General features: G+C 44.8%; 1 protein-coding gene across 6 annotated transcripts in view; it reads right to left on the reverse strand.

The window, feature by feature from the left end:
- Nucleotides 1–21,677, reverse strand: part of Mob2 (MOB kinase activator 2) — a 50,426-nt gene that overhangs the window by 18,791 nt on the left and 9,958 nt on the right. The window contains exon 1 of one of the 6 annotated variants that reach the window (XM_076808256.1): nt 19,740–20,111. The exons of 2 other annotated variants lie outside the window; for them this stretch is intronic. Coding sequence is in view for 1 of the 4 variants with exons in the window: in XM_076808249.1 (XP_076664364.1) it covers nt 19,740–19,834 (95 nt within the window). In the remaining 3 variants the exon portion in view is untranslated. Of the gene's footprint in view, nt 1–5,803; nt 5,888–19,739; nt 20,112–21,677 lie in introns of those variants that run through there. 3 more of the 6 variants (XM_076808249.1, XM_076808253.1, XM_076808252.1) reach the window with 3 other exon arrangements.

A 21,677-nucleotide genomic window follows, 5' to 3' on the forward strand; every position in this document is an offset into this window, starting at 1 on the left:
ACAAGGGAAGATCCCGAAGCCGAGAATTAAAAAAATTCTGAAACTATGTCAATATGTAGGGGATTTCCTCCCGATTACAACGCAATTTTTGTTTGCTGCCCAAATTCACTAGAAGGGGGTGAAATTAACCCCTGAAAATTCGCTATTTTTCGACTTTGTATTATAACTCGCGAACTGTAAGAGATAGAAAAAAAGTTTCAGGACAAAAGTTAATTCTTTTAATTAGATCTATCATTTGGTAAAAAAAGATTATTTTATAGTTTCCGAGTTATCGCACAAAATTGGAAAATAACCGAATTTTCAGAGGTCAATTACACCCCGTTAGAGTGAATTTTGGCAGCAAACAAAAATTGCGTCGTAATCAGGACGAAATTCCCTACATATTCACAAAATTTCAGAATTTTTTGAATTTCCTTCGGGGCAGAGATGTAGAGAAATTTTATTTAAATAAAAATTTCGAATGACGAATAAATGTTAAAAAAATATAAGTCATCGCGTATCGAATGAAGTGAATTTTTTTAACTTTTATTCGTTATTCGAAATTTTATTTAAATAACATTTTCGCCCATCTCTGCTTTTACTACGCGAGTCCCAAAGTTTACAGTTTTGAGGTTTCGGAACAAGAGATTTAGTACTTTCTTCGAGGATTAGGGTTTCTAGACCTCTTCTTCCGAAACCTCAAAGCTGTAAACTTTGGGACTTCAATCTCTTCTATTTAGGTACTGTATACACTTTGGTGATTGTGAATGGAGGTTTTGTATGCTCGCAGGCTTTGGTGGGGGAGCAGACAGTTGACTTTGCTGTGACTGTAGACTGTAGAGACCGAGCTTCGCTTTGACTTCGACGCTTCAAGAAGCACTGTAAACCCCTAAGTAATTGTAATTTCTCTAGATAGCCTGACCCTGCATCGACCCTAAACGAAACTCACTCGATAGCAATCGCTCTAGCTAATAAATCCTCATAGAGCCGACCGAACAATCGCTCCGCATTTGCGCCCATATCCAACGGGCGATCCTTTATTTTTAGTCACCGTGTTTGGACGAATTTCAATCAATAAGGCTAGTAGCTCGCAGTCCAATAAACAAGCAGCGACCTGATTGAATTAGTCATGAGGCCACAGCCCGCGCCCTTTAAGAGTCCTCGGAATTAAAATTTATTCTTCGCGCGGTGGGAGTGCAGTGTCGGGTGAGATATAACTGCGACATTCGGGGCTGCAAGTCCGCGTAAATGAAGTTGCTCAAGCTTTCTCGTTCTTATCGATTCGGCGCGACTCCGCTCCCACGCGCGCCTCCGCTTTCGCGTCACCTGATTATTCCAGGCAATTCGAAAAGACGGTGTAAGCTACTGTAAACTGAACGTCGCGAACACGCGTGCGGCAGTGTCGCCGCTACGATGAAAGCAGATTGCTACGACATCTGCCCGAGGAGGAAACAGCGGTGGCTGTGAAGCTGGCATCCCCAAGTGCAAATTTTTAGACAAATGGAAACAGGATTCTCGTGTAATAGTCCCAAAAGTAACCGATATATTCACGATTTTTTTTGGAAAAAACTATTGTTAATATTGGATTAAACTCTCTTGGTATATAAGGTGGCATCTTTAAACTTGCAGAAAATATTTTTGTTATGCCGATACTTCTTATTATTTATTAATTATTGTGGAATCTTGTCAGCCTCGTTTATCACAAATATTATCAATAGTTTTTCCAAAAAAACATTCATAAATATCAGTTACTTTTGGGGGCTGTTACAGTAGAATCTCCTCTTAAGTTGAAGAAAATGCAATCAGAAGTTCTCAGGGCAGTCAATGTTCCTTGTGATTCCTTGTAATAATAACTCGATTCTACTAGGTGGGCAAACGAAAATTGTTAGTGGACAAACGTTGACAAATCGTGGATAATCATATCCTACGTAGAAATGAATGAAAAGTGTTCATGGGGGTGCTGATGCCAAATTTTTTAATTTGGAAATAACTTTCTTTGAAGGGTGGACAAACGAAAATTTTAATTGGACAAACGAAAATTGGTTCGAATTTATAAAAATTTTCACTTCAGTGTGCCAACTTCACAGACCTGAAACAGAGAGGGAGCACTAATACCTCTGAGCAAGCAGAATCCTTTTTACAAGATGTTCCAAAATGCTGATCATGCTCGACCAAAATATTTCCGTCTCCAGAATTTTTCGGACTTGCAATAAAAGATTCTCCAAAGCGATTGAAAAGGAATCGAGCCTCGCTGCAGTTTCTCTTCTAACAGATTCTCTATCGAAGAAGAGGCAAGTGTTTCTCGCCGACCTTTCGAAAATTCCACGTCCCTCCAGCGATAAAACTTTGATCATCTTTTCGCGCGTTCCGTCGAGCACCACCAGTGGCCGATAAAAGGGACAATGAGCGACGTTATTTACGGAGAGGAAGCTCTAGCAACGACGCGGCTATTAATTTCTCGGGCTGTCGAAATAATACGTGGTTCGTCGCAGCACCGTTCATAATCCAGTGGCTTCCGAGTTCGCCCGCCCGGACGGAAATAACGAGCGTGCATCGAATGTAAGCAGGCTCGTAAATTCGGGCCGATTTATCGACCCCCGTAGCGCGATTAAAGAAACGCCTCGAGAAGTTACATTCTTCACCAAGTACGCCCGCCACGTTGATATACAGAGTGGACCAGGGAGATTTACCGCCCTGAATATCCACGAAATCGTGGAAGCGAGAGCACAATTTTTTAGATGAAAGTTTGGTCATAATTGTCCCTTCTAGCTGGAGTAACTCGCGAGATACTTCTCCCTTACTTTCATGATTTTAGATATCCAAGGTGGTAATTGTTATTGGTTCACCCTGTATATCGTCCATACGTTCCTCTACTGTGGCTTCTGCTTGTCTCTCCAGTGCACCAACACTCACCGCGCACCCTTAACCCACGTGTCTTTTAAACAGAAATCAATAGTCCACTTTAGACGATTTCGAGATTCAGAGCTAGAAATCGGTGCACTGGTTACTCCAAGCAGTTGCAACTGAAATTATTCATTTTGATTCGATGAATTTGCAAGAAACACTGTGTAGATTTGCAGAAGTGGTGGAAGGAAGGTTTAAATCTGTGGTATTTTTAAATGTTCGTGTAAACATAAATTAATATTAATATTCGCTGAATATAATTTTAAGATACGAAGATCTTCTTTCCGTTACCGTTTACTTTCAACTATCTTTCCACCAGTACCGTATGCAAATCACATTTCGTTCATTAGCGTGGCATAAACGTATTTCTTGGGCTCGAGGGGGGAGAGGGGGGGGGGGGTAGGGTCGCTTCCAGACAGAGGCATCGACAAATTTACATAACGAAGGGGAGGGTGAGGGTAGCGACAAGTCGCGTCTCGATACAGTAATTGGATGAAAGTATTATGGATGTAGTGGACGGCGCGTGGCAAACAAGGTTTTTCGAGCGTCGTATAAATTCAACGTTCGCTTGCGTCAGTAGCCGTCTTCGTCGCAAAATTTCCGCGACGCCGAGGAGGCCTTCGTATCGCGATCGATCGCCGCCGAGTCGATCGAAATTTATGCCCAACTGAATTTTTATTAGCGTGACGTCATTAAGCCTGGGTGTTCAGGTAATAAAACGAACGTGACCAGCGTCGACGACATGCTTTTTCTATCTCTAATTGGGTGAAAATTGCTGTTGGAGCGTGAAGTTCAATATCAGGAATACCGATCGATTCTCGGATACGAGGAATCGCGTCTAATGAGAGGGAAAATTGAGCTCGTTTCTACGAATCGTGCGAGTCCACGAGAATAGAAATCAAAAGAGTACGCTGGCAAACAAGTGTCCACGGCTGCGACCTGGGATCATTGATATTCATTTTCCACGGTTAATCAAGGACAGGCGATGATTGACCAACGAGCCACCAATGGCGAACAGTGATGTAAGCCCGTTCTAGACGTGGCGCGTGCCACTGCCACGGAGATTCGATTAATTCATTAATTGCAGAGGTGTTTTGCTCTGCGAGGATTGCTCGAGCCTCCCACGTCAATACCCGATTTTCCACGATCACGTGGAATAGTTGGGATAAAAGATTCCCAAGACTCACTGCAAATTATAAACCCTCGTATGGCGGACACATGTATTTCAAACTACTTATGTTACTCATCGCTTATCACTACACTTTGTATTGTTTATATACTTTTCTGTACTTTGGGGATTCCTATTAATAATAATAGTAATAGCAGTAATAATAAACACCGAGCTGAGTTTGTGAAATACTGAAAATAATACTAATAATACTAATGATGATGATAATAATAATAATTACTTCAAAACCATCAATTTCAGATCACAAGATAAAATTCGCGATAAAAGCTAATCCTAGAATATCCCTGAAATAAATTACATTACGGGTCAAAATTGACCCGGCTGCCGCCAGACGAGGGTTAACTAATCGCACAGTAATGCGACTAGGAAAGCTACAGAGTTCGATAAGGTTTGGTCAAACCTTCCCCACAGCGTAATTCACGTCAGACGATTGATGGAAAGCGACAAAGAACGTCGTCGTCGAAAAAAGCCGATAAATTATTCATACTCGAGACCCGTATTGCTTGTCATTCGACTGCCAGGTAAAAGCGACGATCACCTCGCCAGAGAGACCGTGAAACTTTCTCCGCACTAATATACGACCGTTGCTCGCGATGACTCGAGATAAACGCTGAAAAGGAGAAGCAGAGATATATGCTTCCGTTCGCCCATTTCTTCCCCCGGTTCCAGGCGTTCTCCAAGCTCGCGGGATCGAAAGTTCTGCCCGTCCTCAGCGGCAAGGAAAGCTCGAAGGAAAACCCTCGAAACGCTCCTGCCCCGATTCGCTGACAGAAGATTTCGCGTCCCGACGCGATCACACGTAAAGCGCGTTGCTACTTCGCTGCATCACTTAGGGAACCTAGACACTCCTTCCACGTCTGTTTCGAGTTGATTTTCAGGAACGTTCGACTGCTTACGGAGCGACATAGCCGGAGGGAGAGGCTAAAGTCTCGAAGGAACTCGATTGCAAGTTAAGAATACAGAATTACGAGGGCCCGGGCAAGTTGCCTCGCATCGTTTTACCATGAAATTACCGTGGAAATTGCTTCTCAGCGTCGGAACTCGATGACTGCTCCAATTCCGCCCCGTGTCTAACATTTTCCTCCCCGTTTACTCGCTCGCCTTGTTATTTTCTGGGGATCGCTGCTGGAGGAGCAGCGTGCGGTTCGTCGACGGGAACAAGCGCGACAGACATTGAGAATTGTACGTGGAAGATCCCCTCGTCGGAAGGAACTAGAGACTCTGGAGTGTCACTTTCGTTTTCGTTAATCGAACCATATGTTTCTACTGCACTTGGACACCGAGGACGTCCCTTCGATCCACGACACCCCGGAAGAACGCAGCTCAAGGTCCCACTGTCGCAACCCAAGTGCATCGAGTCCATTTGGACTCGGTTCAAGCGAAAAGGGGGTGGAAGCGATTGAATGAAAGTCTCAGTGATTGACCCGACGAGTGAATGAAGGGAGATGGGCTGAGAATGGAAACAGGGGGAGCGATTGCGTCGCGAAGGGGTGTCTTAACCCTCTGTGCGTCAAGTGTGTTGCACCAATTATTGTTACACGTAGAGATGGAAGAATTTGTAGAAAAAAAATGAATCGTTTAATTACGTCACTATGATAATCCTCGCGTATAATTGGAGCACAGAGGGTTGACAGCTTTTTCAGCACGCGAAAGATTGAAGTATGCCACGCGGATGGCAAATGACTTGCAAATGACTGCCAAATGACTTGACCGTGGAATCGCGAGCCGTACCGTGTCCGTTCACCGGTTTCCCATCGAGAAACGACGGCGATCGACTCGACCCGTCTCCGTCGACTGCTCGTACGCGACTGAAGCAGAAGTCCTTGCGTTTCCCCACCCGCTGCGACGACGCCAGGCGCCGGGACGCCGGGTGGGGACTCGAGGAGCGTCCAGCCGTGTGAGCCCCTCACCCGGAAGTGACGGACAGGAAGAAGCGCAAAGGGAGCCGAGGGAATGACGCCACCCCTATGCTGGGGGTTTTGTTTAAACAATTAATGGTGAATTGGAAAAAATAGTTATCTGGGTCCTTTACGTTTTGCAATGCTATACTCGCTTGGAAGGTCCAGGGAGTTTAAGTATGTAAATCTAGGGTTCATCAAGTTTTTTAGTGACTTGTGTAGTGAAGCTGGTGCGGGAAACGCCTATGGGAGTGCAGTGAGTATGGTTAAGGTATATGACTGCAGGGATTCCGCACAGCGGATGGTGAAAAATTGAATGTGAGTATTACGAGGGTTGCTTTTCTGTTTCTTGGGTTTTACACTGTAACAATGTTAGGGACACTAGTTGTTCTTATATTGAGATTAGAGACTCGACTCGCGACCCGTCGATTAATAAATAACGGGACGAAGCGTGCAATTTGTAAAAGGGTCTCGAAGCAGAGCCCAAGATGGTCATTAGTGTACCTGGAGGACGAGCGTTCTCTCGCCTCCACGTTCAAGACGAGTCTCAACTAGCAATGTTGCTTTTAACGTGTTATCCATTATGCATTACTGTAAGACGATATCATTGATACTTTCAGTATGAAGTCTCTCAAAACTGTGGAAGATTATGTAATACCCAATAACCCTTAAAGTAGCGCAAAATTTTCAACCTTGAATGAAATGTGGCCTAGATATAATAGGGGGCCGTTACGTATCCAGGTTAAATCAAGATTGACTTTGAAAAATGCTTAGACCAAGCTTGCCGCAGAGCCTAGAATCTAGAACGTAAAATGGGTTACGTGGTTCGATTCAGAAAATATTGACACTGAATTAAACCCCGCTCCCGCTCGATTTAAGCTGCCAAATTAGATAGAAGGATGAAGTTTCCCCAACACGAGTCATCTGGTTTACAACAAGATTTCTAGATTATGATTAATTTGAGCTCAGCGCGAGCTTAGTCGATGCTCGACTTCGAAACACTCAAAGATACCAGAAAGCCTCGCTTCTCTGATCAAGATTAAAGCCGCCAATAATATCGGTGTCAATTTGTCGATTAAACGGTTCAGTGATCCAATTCAAGATCCAGGCAGCTGGAATTTGCATTGTATTCAAATTCGATGCAGCGCGTGGCGCGGAAGAGGGAATGGGATTCGTGGAAAAGGCTGAAGAATACGAGCACGGCACAGAGTCGGTGGTGGGTGTGGTGGAGGCGTTAGGGCTAGGTACAGGCGCGACCCAGTGTTGCAGCAGTGGGCGTGAACTTGGGAGATAAGATAAAACCGATGGGATTAGGTCAGGATTGAATCTAAACAAAATCTGGGTCACATTTGGATCAAGTTATAAAACGAGGTCTGGGTTAGGATCTGGGTTAGCGTGGATGCGAGCTCCAAGATAACGACCTGCGTCGGTTATGTAAAGATTAATCGCGGTGGCAACGAGCAGCAAGGAAATAGCTAAACGACACTGCGAGTTCAAGTAAAAATGATAATACAGATTTGTCTCGGGACTGAACTTGCTAGCCTGTAATGCCTTATCGCGTGAAATGGGAGAGGACTGCGGATGAGCGAGAGGAGGAAGAAGAGGGGAAGTGGAGGGGATAGCGCTATCCTTGCTTCGAGACAGAGACCCTGTTCTTCTTTCGAGACAATACCGTAAGTACACAATAGTGATCAGAATATCTGATAGCGCTCGATAAAAGATGATTTCCTCGAAAGCGAGCGTGTGCCTGATTAACTTCATCCCACATTTGCGATTCGTTATTTCATTAAAAAAATCCCCTGTCACCTTGGACGCCTGAAAATCGTAAAAAGGCGTCCAATGTGGCATCCCCTTTATTCAATCTCCACGGTTCACCCATTAACGAAGGGACTCCAAATTGCAGCGCAAGCTTCTAAAATTCTGTTAGCAAGTGTCGTTGGGGTAACTGTGTCGCGACGAGGTTACTGTTGGCACGAAACTACAACGTAATCCCTGGCCACGGAATTACTGTTCACCCTGTGCACGCGTCGCGCGCCCCTTTGTGTCGCGACGAACGGAGACAGGGATTGGGGGACGGAAGAACGGGAAAGCGTTCGCAAGCGGGCTAGGAATGACGAGCAAATACCTGGCGGGGCGCGACAAAGCAACGTGGAAATGCGTTATTGCAACGACAAACGGGCGGCGAGGGTGGAGGCAGAGGTGGCTGCTGAGGCGGCCAGGCACGACGGGTAAATACGAAGATAGGGAACGACGAATGGGACAAAAGATCCAGAGCGTCGACGCGGCAAGTGGAACTGATTGAAACACCCGCGAATCTGCGCCGCCCTGATAATCCCCGTCATCCTTTCCTTCATCGCCGCTACAACGATCTTTACTGAATTCTCTCCATTCGTGATTTATTTCTAGATTTCTGAGACTGCGTATTGCGGAGACTTGGAGGGGTCCATTTTTAAGGGATGATTTCAGACGAGGGATACTTTTGTCGAGGTGCTTTTTTGGTGCCCTGTTCTGCATTTCTAGCTCGAGCCTTTCAATGACAGAATATACGTAATGGAATAATGATAGACGATGCGGAAACAAGATAATGGTCATTCGATGTTCGACACGGTAATCGCTACGATTCTTTTACGATAGATAATTTGCATGTACATCCCCGTTATTGTGTCGTATTATTTCCACGAGGGAAGCAATGCATTTCATTGCCAATTAAATCTGGAGAAATGATCAGTGTTCTTTTATCAGAGATATCAGAAGACAATCAGTTTTCTCGTTATAAGGCTCGCGCTCGGGGCTGGCGGCGAGCTTATAATGCATAGCTTCGACTATTCCGAGCCGCCAATCAGAGTGTTTCGCCGAGGATGAAAGAGTTCCATCTCGCTCAATCTCGACCGAAGGTTTCTAAGAAATGGTGAGGATAGCGGCCGAGCATACCACGCATAGTGGAAGTGAGCTTATAACGAGTATTGACTGTACACGGTACCTACATCCAATTACATTAGAGAAACGGTGTTTCGTGAGGAATTGAAGCAGCGTCTTAATAATTCCAAAACAAAATGTGCTGGGTGTTCCATTTAAACTTCGTGAGAAGTAGAATAATCGATAAGCCCCGAGGATTTTAATTCAACCGCAGGACAAAATCATTGGACAGGTGTCTAACCGAGATAAGCACGCTCTGACAGACGGATAGAATTAAATGTAATTTATTACCCGCGACCGTGCATGCATATTAGTACAGCGTAGATAAGCGACAATGAGACACGCGAGGAAATATGTTTATCGATTACAGAAATGAGGGAGGTGGGGCTTTAATTTATTATGAGAGACAGCAACAATACCCCACGTTCCACCCACACACGCTGCTACTGTTTACTCAAATCGTAACTTCGAGGAATAACAGCGGCAGGCGAGTGAAACTTTTATGACGACTTCAATGTAGCACGGTCGTAAACGGAGAGTACTCTGCAAGAATTAAAAACCATAAAGCCACTTTTCCACGTGCCATTTTCAAAATTCGAGATCCCCAAAATATGCTCAAAAACTCATTTCACACACTTTCTGCTCATCTACACCGATCCAAACGTATTCCCAGAAATAAGAATACTATTAAAAAATTTGCAAATCCGAAGATTTATCGATTATTGTGCTGCGTGAATCTTAAAGAAAATTTGTAACAATCGTACTCGAAGTTTACTAACAAGTTTCACACGTGGAAACGGGGCATAAGGCCGCGTTGTACTACTTTTCCCCCCCCGAAAGGTTAAAGTTTGCCCGATCGGCTCGCGATCCAGCGCGGGCGGTGATTAATCGGATTCGGAAGAGGCGAGATACGTAAGGAGGCCTGCCTGTGTGTGTGCTCGCCTCGAAGGAGAGGCAGGGAAGACAACCGTGGCTGAATTCGCGGGGGCAGAGCGGAATATTGATTGTCGCAGAGTTGGAGTGGCAGCAGAGGGGCCGGCCAGTCAGCTGACTCGAGTTGCCAGCTCACAGCTGATCCCGACACACGGAGTAGCGGCGTCGCGGCGCAACTACCGTCGCATTGCCGCCCTTCCACCCTTCGCGCGGTGCGTCTGTTCCCGCACCCTGGAACCCAGCGTTTCCCAATTTTCCCTCCCGCCCCCTCTGCGGACCACCCTTTCGCTCCGCGACCTTAGGAATTATGCGGACCCTCTAGCGCTTTTCACCGCCCACTGACACGGGCTGCACCCTCGGGGAACGGAGAAATTTCTGTCCAATGTTTACCAGGTCACTTTCCAGCCAAAAGGTCGTGCCCAAAAAGGGGCTGCTTAGTATCAGCCTCGAGACTCAACTGAGTAGCGTTTTGAGAAATTTATCTGCTTAATCCTGGAACTACACTGTGGGGGTAGGCGAGGGGTCGTCCTTGAATTACGTAATAGTAATTTTGGCGATTTCTTAGCCCCACCCTCATCCAGTATGAGAATTCGTAAGATATTATATATATTCTAACCTCTCCCCTTCGTCCTTATGTAATATTTTTTACATTACGTTTTTTCAATTATTAAAATTCTTTTAAAGTACACTAAGATTACTTTTCTGGGCCATTAAGAAAACGTAAAAAATTCGCGACTCCTACCCCAAAAGCGTTACTTAATTTAAGGGTGACTCCCAAGAAATATTTACTTTCGCTCCTAAAATTTCGATTTTCTTACTGTAAACGAAAACCATAGATATCTGTGCTGCAAATACCTTCTCTAAAGATACCTAAAGGGAAGTACAAAAGAATTTTACAGAAACGTTAACCCCTTCCCTTACAATTTAATTCCCAGGTTGCTGCCCAAAACACACTATTTAATTTCACTTGACGCTCTACATACGCAAAATCGCAAGATACCTCCGAGACGTCACATTCAACTTTAGCACCCGCAATCCATGACGTCTCGGAGACGACATTTGTAGGCAAGAGGTTAAATGAATTTTGAAATATTCAAATTGCAATCCGGACTCGCCCACGACCCCACGTATCAGGTGCGCTCTGAAAGGGTCAGTGCCTTTTCTGAGTTAATTGAAAATTGATAAATGAAGGAGGAGTTTGAGGAACCGAGGTTGCGTCAAGGGTTCCATTCTTGGACAGTAATCGTCTGGTGTACGGTACCGAGGTATTACCACTGAAATTGGCGGCTGAAAGCCCCCAAGAACTTTTGCTCCGAATACCTACATTATTCTCTGAATACAGGAGCATTGTTCGTGTAAAGAGTATATACAGTATGCAGCCCTCAGGAAAGTCAGATTGTAGAGAAGTAAAAGGGGGTCGCCTCTGTCTGTCCCCGTCCATAAATCTTCAAGACTTCTGTAACCCTAAATGTGCCCATTATCCCTCAACCCCCAATTGGAATCGTGACACTGTCGTAAATGAAAATGGGGGAGAGAAACGAGAGGACACGATTCCCGCTCGATTTCGCTGTAGAATCTTGCATTGCGGGCTATCCGAGGGCGTAGAATTGGAAAGTAGCATCCCTGCCACCCTTCAGCACGTGTAAGGGCGAAAAGTAGACCGAGACCTTCGCCCTGTCCTTCTACCGAAACCCCTCGAAAGTCGATGAGGCGCCTTAACGACGCGCATTGTAGAAAGCGGAGAAATGCGACGGTAAACGCAAGAAAGGCCTTCGAGAGTCTGTTCACCGTGAGCAGACTCGTCAACGATCGAAAAGAACGCCACCGTCGATATCCTCGAGCGATCGGAAAGAAGTCCGCCAACGAGGTTTCACGAGTAGCCAGCCAACACTGTATTCACTGCGAGGACGTAGAAATGCAAGCGACCGAACCGGAGATTTCTATTCAGAGAAGTGGAAAGTGCGTACATAGACTGTACAGGATGGTCAACTTCTCACAGCTCTATCTATGCACTTTGAATCAACAGATTTTTCATTTGTCCTGTTCCTGAGATCTGACATCATTCTAGTTAAGGGGTCATGCTCAGGCAGATGGCCGAAAAAAGGGTGGTCTTTGGAAATTTTTTACTCAAAAGCTATAACACATTTCTCAAAAAATCTTTTTTCCTTTTAAGCATTGCATCTAGTACCGTGCATCGTAATTTTTTTATTTAAAAATATTTATCAATAACTAAGTTAGTATCCATCACTCGAAGGTTCTGTAAAAGGATTTTTTTATCTGATGCTTAGTTTTCTTGTAATTGACGAAAATCAAGCACGATTTATGATAAAAATTGAAACTTTTACTTTAAACATCAGCCACTTTTTCCCAAATCAATATTTCGAAAAATCCTTCGTTCAAGTACTAGATAATATAATATAATAAGTAAATTCTTTTGAATTTTTTATTTTAGATGATGGATTTTCGAGCAGCAGTGGTCACCGCAGAAGCCTTTTTTTGGAGAACCTTCGAGTGATGGACAATAACTTAGTTATTGCTAAATATTTTTAAATAAAAAAATTACGATGCACGGTACTAGATGCAATCCTTGAAAGGAAAAAAGATTTTTTGAGAAATGTGTTATAGCTTTTGAGTAAAAAATTTCCAAAGACCACCCTTTTTTCGGCCTCCTGACTGAGCATGACCCCTTAAAGATGGAAAGTTAAGGAGCCACCGTATGTCGCGAACAGTGTTATCGTAAAAAAGGAGATTATTAAAGCCTACTTTCCTGCTTTCTGTGATATTGCAGGGACCCGGTAGGTGACTTCGCGGGAGCGAGGTTTTATTACGGATTTTATTTGCTACCGGTGTAGTTACGATCGTATATTTCAGAAAAATAAACGCTAGGTGCTTGACGTTTTATTCGAGCCACAACGACGAAACATGCATGGCTTCTCGTGCGTCGCGTTGCAATTGAAACCTCGAAAGGCGCATGATTCATGGGAAATTATTAACATTGTTTCCTTCGGCTGCTTCGCCGCGAAATTGAGATTGAAGAAGCTGCTTCATTATGCAGACCTCCCGCCTATACGCGATACGGTTTTTATCGACTGAACTTTGTAGAACCATCGATGCCGCTTATCGTTAAATAAACGTCGGGATAGATAGAAGGCCATATGGCGGAGCATCGTTCGCCAATTTTCAGAACTTTGCCAGCCACTTTGGTCACTCCCGCTTCGTTTACGTATAATTACTTGCTGTGAGTTGAAGTTTATAGAGCACGCCCAGCAATTAGTGGCGATAAGCGAAAGTGAGGGAAAAAATTGTTGACACCTTGCTGGCATTAATTATAAGCGTTTGATGGGTCTAATCAAATCTGTGGGGTCAGAGGAGAGACTCTTCCCGGAGATCTAAGAACTATGATAAATGACTGATTCCGGGCTTCGCAGAAGCTTTCATTAATAACGGGAAGTTATGCTTCTTGCTACAAGAAACGGAAGTTCTGAGAGATTCTCATAAACTCGGGGAAGAAGGTCCTCGCGACTTCAAGAATCACTTATTTACCATAACTCTCGAGATCCCGGAAGCTTCTAACTCGAGTTCTCAATCGTCTTCTATAGTCTCAGGTATCCAGGTAGATAAGTATAATCAACTTCTCAGAACTTCGAAGTATTCCGCGTCCAACAAAACACGTCGCTCCAAGCTTCGCCGTCAAAAATAACCCGAAGCCCGTTTAAAAACTGTCGCTTCGCTAAAAGACCCCGTGATAAATCTGTTTACGTGGCGAAGAGCCATTTTTAAATATATATCATCTGCCAGGCGAGGAAGCACGAGATCCAGGACGATGACCAGCCGAGGAAGCTCCGAGGAAGTTTGATCGTGGAGGTGAAGGCGACCAGGGGTTTTAACTGCGTAATTATCCAGACAATCGAGCTAGGTGGAGCCTGTGCCCCGGAGATTGGCGCCAGCATCTATTCGTTCCTCCTCTGGCCGGCAGGATTACGCGAAGGATACGCGATCGATGGACGATGCCGCCCGAGAGGCGCCTCCGAGCTCAACTTTTCCTACGCGTTTGTTTACTCGCTCTCTTCCTTTCGCACGCTGGCGGCCATTAACTGCCCCTGCGACCATCTTCGACCCGATTCTGCAACAGCACTCACCCTTGCAACGGGGGTGTTTGTCGAGTGACGCGTATCCGTAAACGCGCGGGAAACTTTCTCGTACCGGGTGGAACTGTAGGTATAGTGCGAGGGGTGGGTATGTGCAAGCAATGGGCTGAGTAGGAGTAGGGTTCTGATATTAGATGGAACTAATGTGTAGGGTACTAAGCAATGGTGATATTTGATTTATAAGAGTTATGAAAAAGAGCTGGGAAAGAAGGAGTTAATCCCTACTATGATCTTCCGTTTGGGTGCAAGGAACAACTTTCTCGAGGGAAAAGTGTTAAATATGGTTTGGTAGTTAATTAGTCTTTAACTTTTGTGGCATGGGAATTTCAGGTGCTGTGTGCAGAGCTGAGTTGGGCATTATTCGAATAAGATTTACGAATAAAACCAAGTTATTCACGAAATTTTTTTTAAATACTGACCTCACCAGGTACTTCTTCACGATTCTACTTTGGTCGCGAAAGTATCCGTTTCCGGCTGCTATAAACCCCCCGCACAGGGCGCACACACGTTTCGCACCCTTTCAGCCCTTCCGCCCCTCCAAGATGGTTTTCTCTTCCAAGGAAGAGCGGAAGTCCATTAATCGGCTCGTGTTACGCGGCTTTCGCGGAACCATTTTTCGCCCCGAGGAACCCGATGGAAGCACCTTTCAAAGGCTTCGTACGGACGACTCTTTCTGTCCACAGGGTGTAATAGGAATAATAGCTTTGGCTTTTAGAGGCGAGCCTATGGATCGTTGTTGCGATTCAATTTTTAAGTTTGAAATCGAATTCCTTCAGTATTTCTAGACCTCTCCTTCTGAAAGGACGCTACAAGTCGAAAGAGTACTCTGATACGACTGTCTCAGTGCGTTTGCACTCCGTGTAGGAACTAGGAGAGGAATAGACCGTGGACCAGCAGAACATCTCCGCCTTTCCAGGACAAAGGAGAGTGATTTCTCAGGGAAGAGCGAGTTTGCGTAACCGTAAAAGGAGCGCAGTTCAAACGTGTACTCTCAAACAACGTCAACGAATCGCGTCCTATATCGAATCGATCGGAAGGAGTATCAAAGTGCCCGTTTAATGGACGAGGGATCGTAGCGATTCCCTTTGCCGCGCTTTCAAGGCGAAAAGATGGCTAGGCGGGCAAGAAAAGGCAGTAATGAAGCAAGAAATATCGCCCTGCCTCTCCACAGCATTTTAAACCTTTCAAAAATTCCACCCCGAACCCTGGTATTGGAGAAGTAAGCTGGCTTTCAAGAAACGTGGAGTAAATCAATCAGAATCGATGGACCCTTGCTCTCCGTCGCTTCGCGAGTCAAAGATCGCGCAATGCCAACAGAACTACCACGGCTAACAAAGGAGGGGAGCGACAAAAGACATGAATGCCCAGGAAAGAGTCTGAAAGAAGCTACTTAGGCGGTATTAAAGTCCCTCAAGGTGTTCGTCGGGTCGTCGTTTTTCTTTTTTTTTTACAACGAGGTGGAGAGAGAGAAAGAGAAAAAACAACACGAAAAACGAATTTCCGGCGTGGCGCGAGAAGCTTGTTAGCGTACGGGACTCCGTGCTGAAGGAGGGAACGAAGTAGAGTCAAAGATGTTCAGGGTTAAGAAGATTACGAATAAGTTGGTCTGGCTAAAATTAAATTCGAAATGTGAGCGAAGATGTTCATTAACAAGAGTACTCCAATTTTTTTATGCTCCCCGCGCGATCAAGCGGAAGGCCTTCATTTTGCGCAACTCGGCAAGGCAACGAGTGCGGGGAATTCGGTAGAAATTGCTACGGTGAATCGAGGAAGCTAGGATTCGAGGACGTATTGTCCAAAAGCTATTGAACATTGAATATTGTATCCAAAGATATTAGATTTGCAGATCCACGTTTATTAGAAGCTAGTCAAATCATTCCTTCGCTTAAGTGTCTCCCCAAAGATCTCGAGCAGCAAACCTTCCTGTTGCTATTGTCTATTAAGGGTAGGTACTTGGACAGTCGCTTTTGTCGAAAATGAAGCATTTCTTTTTCATCCAATTACGAGGAAATAAATTGAAGCTGAGACTTGTTCCTTGACACCAAGTTTATTAACATCAGAAGCCTAAAAAAACATGTTTGTTTAGTAAAAAATGAAGCATTAAAGGGTGTTCGCAAATTGGAATTAATAAAAACTCTTGTTCTCTTTGACAATAAATTAAAACCACATCTTTGTCTACCGAAAAACGTACGTTTTTGAAAAATCGCCATTTCGTATCTATCATTTTCATGATTTTGCTACTTTTATAGGTTCAGTGCAGAACCAAAGCTATTCTGAAGTAGAATTTACAAGCAGGTCGCTGAATTTTCGTTTCGTTAAAATCGCTGCAAAACAAATGAAACTTTTTATTAATAATCCATCTGTAGCGCCATCTATAATGCGCTAATTTTTTGGCGAAGCGAACGTATTTTTTTAAAGCTTCTGATATTAATAAACATTGTGTCACATAACAAGTGTCAGCTTCAATTTATTTCTTTGTAATTAACTGAAAAAGAAATTCTTCATTTTCAACAAAAACAACTGCTCAAGTAGTAAGTACCCTTAACCAGTTCCTGCCAAAAGATTACAGGCTTGACAAACAAAACTAAGTGACCTAAAAACCTTCCCTTCTTCCCACCCAACCCTGTACAACAGTACAAACCCTTGCTATTAACCAATTCCTGACAATGGACTACAGGTTTCACAATCAAACCGTAGGGAGCTGAGAACTTCTCCTTGTTTCCAGGTTACCTCGTTCCAAAGTGAAAGTTCCCAGCCCCTTGAATTTTTCTCGCCGAAACTGCGCCCCTGTGCGCGAAAAGGAACCATTCGAATCGTCGATGCAACGTTTCACATCCCTCCGCGCGATACATTTCAGGGACGACATTCCCTGGGCGGCTGACGCGACGCTGAAATTCCTCGCGGTGGTATTTCGACCGCGATCGATCCCCTCGTAATCGAAGGGGGATATGCCGCGAAAGTGATCGCGGAAAGCACACACGGAAGACTGCCGAACGAAACTGGGCCACGCAAACAGCCGCGGATATGACCCCTCTCTCTGTTAAGGGCAATCAAGGTCGCGACGCGGAAACCGTGATTCCCCTTTGCAATCTTTTTCGGGATCACGGCCTCTTTATCACTCTCGATTGTTCGTGTCTGGGAACTGGTCGATTAATCACCCTGCCTCCAAATGCTCCCAAATGGAAGCACTAGATTTGGGAGAGCGGAACCATCTCGATAGATCAATTTCTGGGCGATACAGCTACTAAGTCATTTTTAACAGAATCGCTGGGAGAATAATGCTATCCCCAGACGGTGTTTCTATTGATATTTTTCACTGTTTCCATCCGTTAATGATCTTCCGAGCTGGGCTGCTGTGTTGGATGATTACTGGAAGATCACTTCGGTAGATAATGCTAGGTAATTGTTGGCTTTTGAAATCGACATGGGTTCTTCCAGTGTAAAATGGTAATCGTGGTGATCATTAGATAATTATGATTCTACTGAAATTGTATGGGAAATTATATCCCCAGGATCGAGTAAGCACAACAATTTTCGAGGGTGATTATCAGCGGGCGGCTAATTATTATTTGAACGAGCTGTAATATTCAGAGGAATTCGAAGTCTATATAAACAGCTGTGGAAGGTAAAAATAGCTCTCTCAATTCATATGTTGTCTAGGGAACAACTCTATCGCTCTTCTACTTCGACGCACGCTGAACGCAAAGTTGTACACTTCCAACTTGCCTCTAGATAGCCTATATTCAACAGAGCTAAAAGGATACATCTCGCGATCTTCCTAGAGTGGATCCGCGAATTAAGCATTTCAGAAACCAGTCTAAAATTAGCGCCTCGCCACCGAAACTGAAGCAAACCGAACAAGGGCGGATTTGCTCGAAGTATATCCAGTTTTTCACGATAAAGCTTATTTATAACGCGACTCTACACTATTTCTGATTGGGCTCCATTTGGAAAGCTCGCGTTTTAGACACCGTCCGCACATCGTTCTATTTAAAATGCCTCGATGAGTCTTCTAAATGTGAACGTTTCCATTTACGTTACTGTCCGCCAGGCAATTATACCGTGCAATTATGCAAAGTTTGTATCGTGACTAACTGAATATCTTTCTCTGGCACACGTGAGTCATTTGGAATGGCTCCATCGCATGTTCGTTACGTAATGCATTGGATTGTAATATATGATAGATTATATTCGCCACGGGCCGTGATATGCTAATATATCATGGACGTTATCCTACGGATTGTTGTGAAATAAATAACTTATGGGCAGTGTCAGCTCCGCGCAGTGCGCCGAAAAGGTCACAGTTGTTTAGAAATAGGTCTCTTTCGTACAAAGTGGTTACGGCAACCGCTTTTCTGCATATAAATTCTAACCGAAGTTAATTGAGGTCAATATCACATACATCAGAAAGATTTCAAGGCCACATTTATCCACTCCCCTCTCAATCAAGTTTCTATTCCAAGAAAAAATCTAGGCTCTTAATACCACGATTCTCTGCGCGAACATTCAGTGAAACTGTAATCTGTGAAAGTTAAAAAGCGGAGAGAACAGAGTGCATCAAATGCAGTCTCTATTTTCATAATCAACGTGGATGTAGCGTCTAAGAGTTACTAACGTTAATGGTTCCTAAAGTTTCCCCCCTAAATTGTAGGTCGTCAGGAAGCGTTGCTCTTTTCTAAAATAATAATCAGTTGAGAAGAAAAATTTAATTAAGAAGGCAATGTATTTAATCCGTTTGTACATGGTTGCACATTAGTTCCTTATTTAATAAATATCGTTCAGATGAAATTTGATGACTGAGGTTATTATAACTAAACAAATATTAAAAATTGGCACTGTAACAGCCAAATGGAGTTGATACTCTGAATATGCAAATCCACGATGAGACAAAAATATCGTCTCACAGGAGACTTTAATCTCCTGAAGCAATTATTTCATTATTTTATTATTTTTTAATTATTTTGCCATTACTTTCATAACATACTTTCGTGATATATTTTCAAAAATCTTTTCTCTCGCGACTATTTCCATTACTTCCATTTAGTTGTTGCTGAGATCTATGTCCCACGACAGAAAAGTCTCATGTCATATCTCGTCATGGATTCGCACCTTAATGCAATACCCGAGAAAACCACCGACCATGAGACCGTCAGCTCCTCCATTTTTCGAAGCCACGTGTTTGCTCTGATAAAACTTTAATTCCCTCGCTACCTATTGTTTGCGCCTCGCCTCAGCCCAGCGTCGACAGTCGGCGTGTCGAAAACGTCTCCCGTTGCCTCTTTATCGCTGTGTCCAAACAATCCTGGCGCAATCACTGTGATTACTTACGCTACGCTATCTGCGATACACCTGATTATTAATCGCGAGCGTACGAAGCAGAGACGCAAGAATTCGTATGAATATTGAAATTCGGAGAATCAGCGGAGATTCGAACAGAAACCAACCGGTCAGAAGATTAATCACTTTCGAAAGACGGCCCCTGTCAAGGCGACACATCGTCGGAGAACAAACGGTCCCCCAAGTTACCAAATCCACCAGCACTCAGCCCAATTGCCCGAAATCCTAGCCGCGGAAAACCACAGCGGGATCCTCCATCGATAAATTCGACCGGATCGTTCGAAAACCACCGTCCACGTTCCCCCGTAGAGAAAGTCAGTGGGCGCTGCGCGTTCCACACGGCTCGCGGGCCTAGCGATCGAGATTCCGTTCTGGCGTCGAACGGTACCGAACGGAGGCTGGGTCGCACCGCGACAAAGGACGCCAAGGACTAACCTGCAGAAGCACGTGACGGTGTCCTCGACGTCGATGGAGAGGGACGTGTCTATGGCCGAGTACTTGAGCACCTTCCTGCTCCCCAGGCCGAACATCGAGTCGGCACTGACGAAACACCAGCGGCCTACCAGAATAGTCGGCACCGTCACTTCACCGAGCTGCCGAAGGAGGCAGCCAAGGGGGCGCGAATCGCCTTCGACGGAGGAGGACGACCGGAGGAAAGTTGCGTGAAAGTGCGAGAGCGACAGAGGAGGAGGGATGAGAGGGGAGCAGAAGGCGAGGAGACGCGACACTCGATTCCAGGCCGGTTCGGACCGAGCGCACAGGCAGCAGGTCAACAACGGAGCACGGACTGACGTCGGCGTTCTCCAGGTACCACCACCGCGCGCGCGACCACTATCGGCTATCAGCCGCCGCAAACGATAAACGGAGAAAGCGACTCGGCGAACGCGGCCGTGGTGGGGAAACTGTGTGGAGGGAGAAGAGGCAGAGGCACGAGAAGAGATCGAGGAACCGGCGAGAGAATCGAGGCTCCCTGCTCTCCATAGGGAGGGGGGAAGGTGTATTGTGCACCTGGGAGCAGAGTGTAAGATCGCGTGTGGGCGGAGAGGGGTATACAGAAACATATGGGGGGCTTCATAACGCGGGGGCGTAATTGGGTTGCGCTGGTCAGTGGGAGATTCTGCTGATGCAATGCGATGCATTGCGAGATGCATTGGTGATGCGCGATTTCAACGAATCCTGTAACTTTACGGAGATTCTAGGAATAGGGGTGCAGGGGCGTATAAACGTGTGGGCTTCCCTTGAAAAGCTTGGGTAATCACAGAGACCCAAGAGTAGATATGATTAAGGAAGAAGAGGTAAGTGATGGGATACACAGTTACGCCCACGTGTTTTGAGGCGCCCTGTTAGCGAGTATTGGTAGCGACAAAGGGAGAAAGAGAGGGAAATCTGTGCACAAAGGGGCTTCCTCCCTAAGAACGGTGTTTGTTTCTCTGTCTAGCTTTGGCTAGCTAGCGTTTCCCTTCGCTTTCCAGCGCCACTTTTGCGCCGGTCTCCGTCGTTCTAATGCAATTACCAGGGAGAGGCTAGCGCGTTCAGCGAAACCGAACAAGTTCTTCCTCCTTAGCATCCGCGCGACGGGATTGCGGCGAGCGCGTACCTGTTCCCTCTTCAGGGTCGCTGGAACGGGATATTGGACCCACGACTGGACCCAACTGGGCGAGCACGAGCAACGGAGGAGGCTGATGTAACCGTCTCCCACGGAATCGAGAAGATTCGACCGATTACGTCTGCTGATTGATCGGTGAGACGAGGAATCGAGGTGGATGTGGTGCTTGGGAAAATGGCTACAAGTGTCCAGGGCCAGATTTTTAGATTTGAAGAATAATTAAATATTTTAATTTACGGGGAGGTTCCACCTTGGACGCATGAAAATCGTAAGTTTTGATTAGCAATTGTTTTCCTTTAAATAATGAACAGAATAAAAAATCTGATTAATGACATTTGTTACACATCCTTCGAAGATTAAAAATAAAATTTATTTGAAAATTAACCGCCGTTTTGTTGAAAAAAAGGAAACTATTTTTTTTTAATCTTCAAAAGATATATACTAAATGCCAATAAAGTTAATTCAATATGGCAACTCACACATGAGCCATTGCTATTTTGCTACATGAAAAAAAGTGAATTGTTTTGAAAATTATTCCAAGCCTCTGTGTTTAAAGATCCTGCGGTTAAAATAGCTAAAATAAAAAGTGGTCCTTTGTATTAAATTATGTCTAATACTTAATTCGTATAAAAGAAATAGGCATACAGGTTGCCGCCCTCCAAAAGAGTGGCCCAAAAAATAGCCTCTTTTTGTCCCACGATTTTGAAACTAAATTTTATGCGAAACGATACCTTATGATGAGACCCCAATCGCACGAAATTTTCAAG

The sequence above is a fragment of the Andrena cerasifolii genome, chromosome 3 (assembly GCF_050908995.1).
Source record: "Andrena cerasifolii isolate SP2316 chromosome 3, iyAndCera1_principal, whole genome shotgun sequence".
Taxonomy (NCBI): domain Eukaryota; kingdom Metazoa; phylum Arthropoda; class Insecta; order Hymenoptera; family Andrenidae; genus Andrena; species Andrena cerasifolii.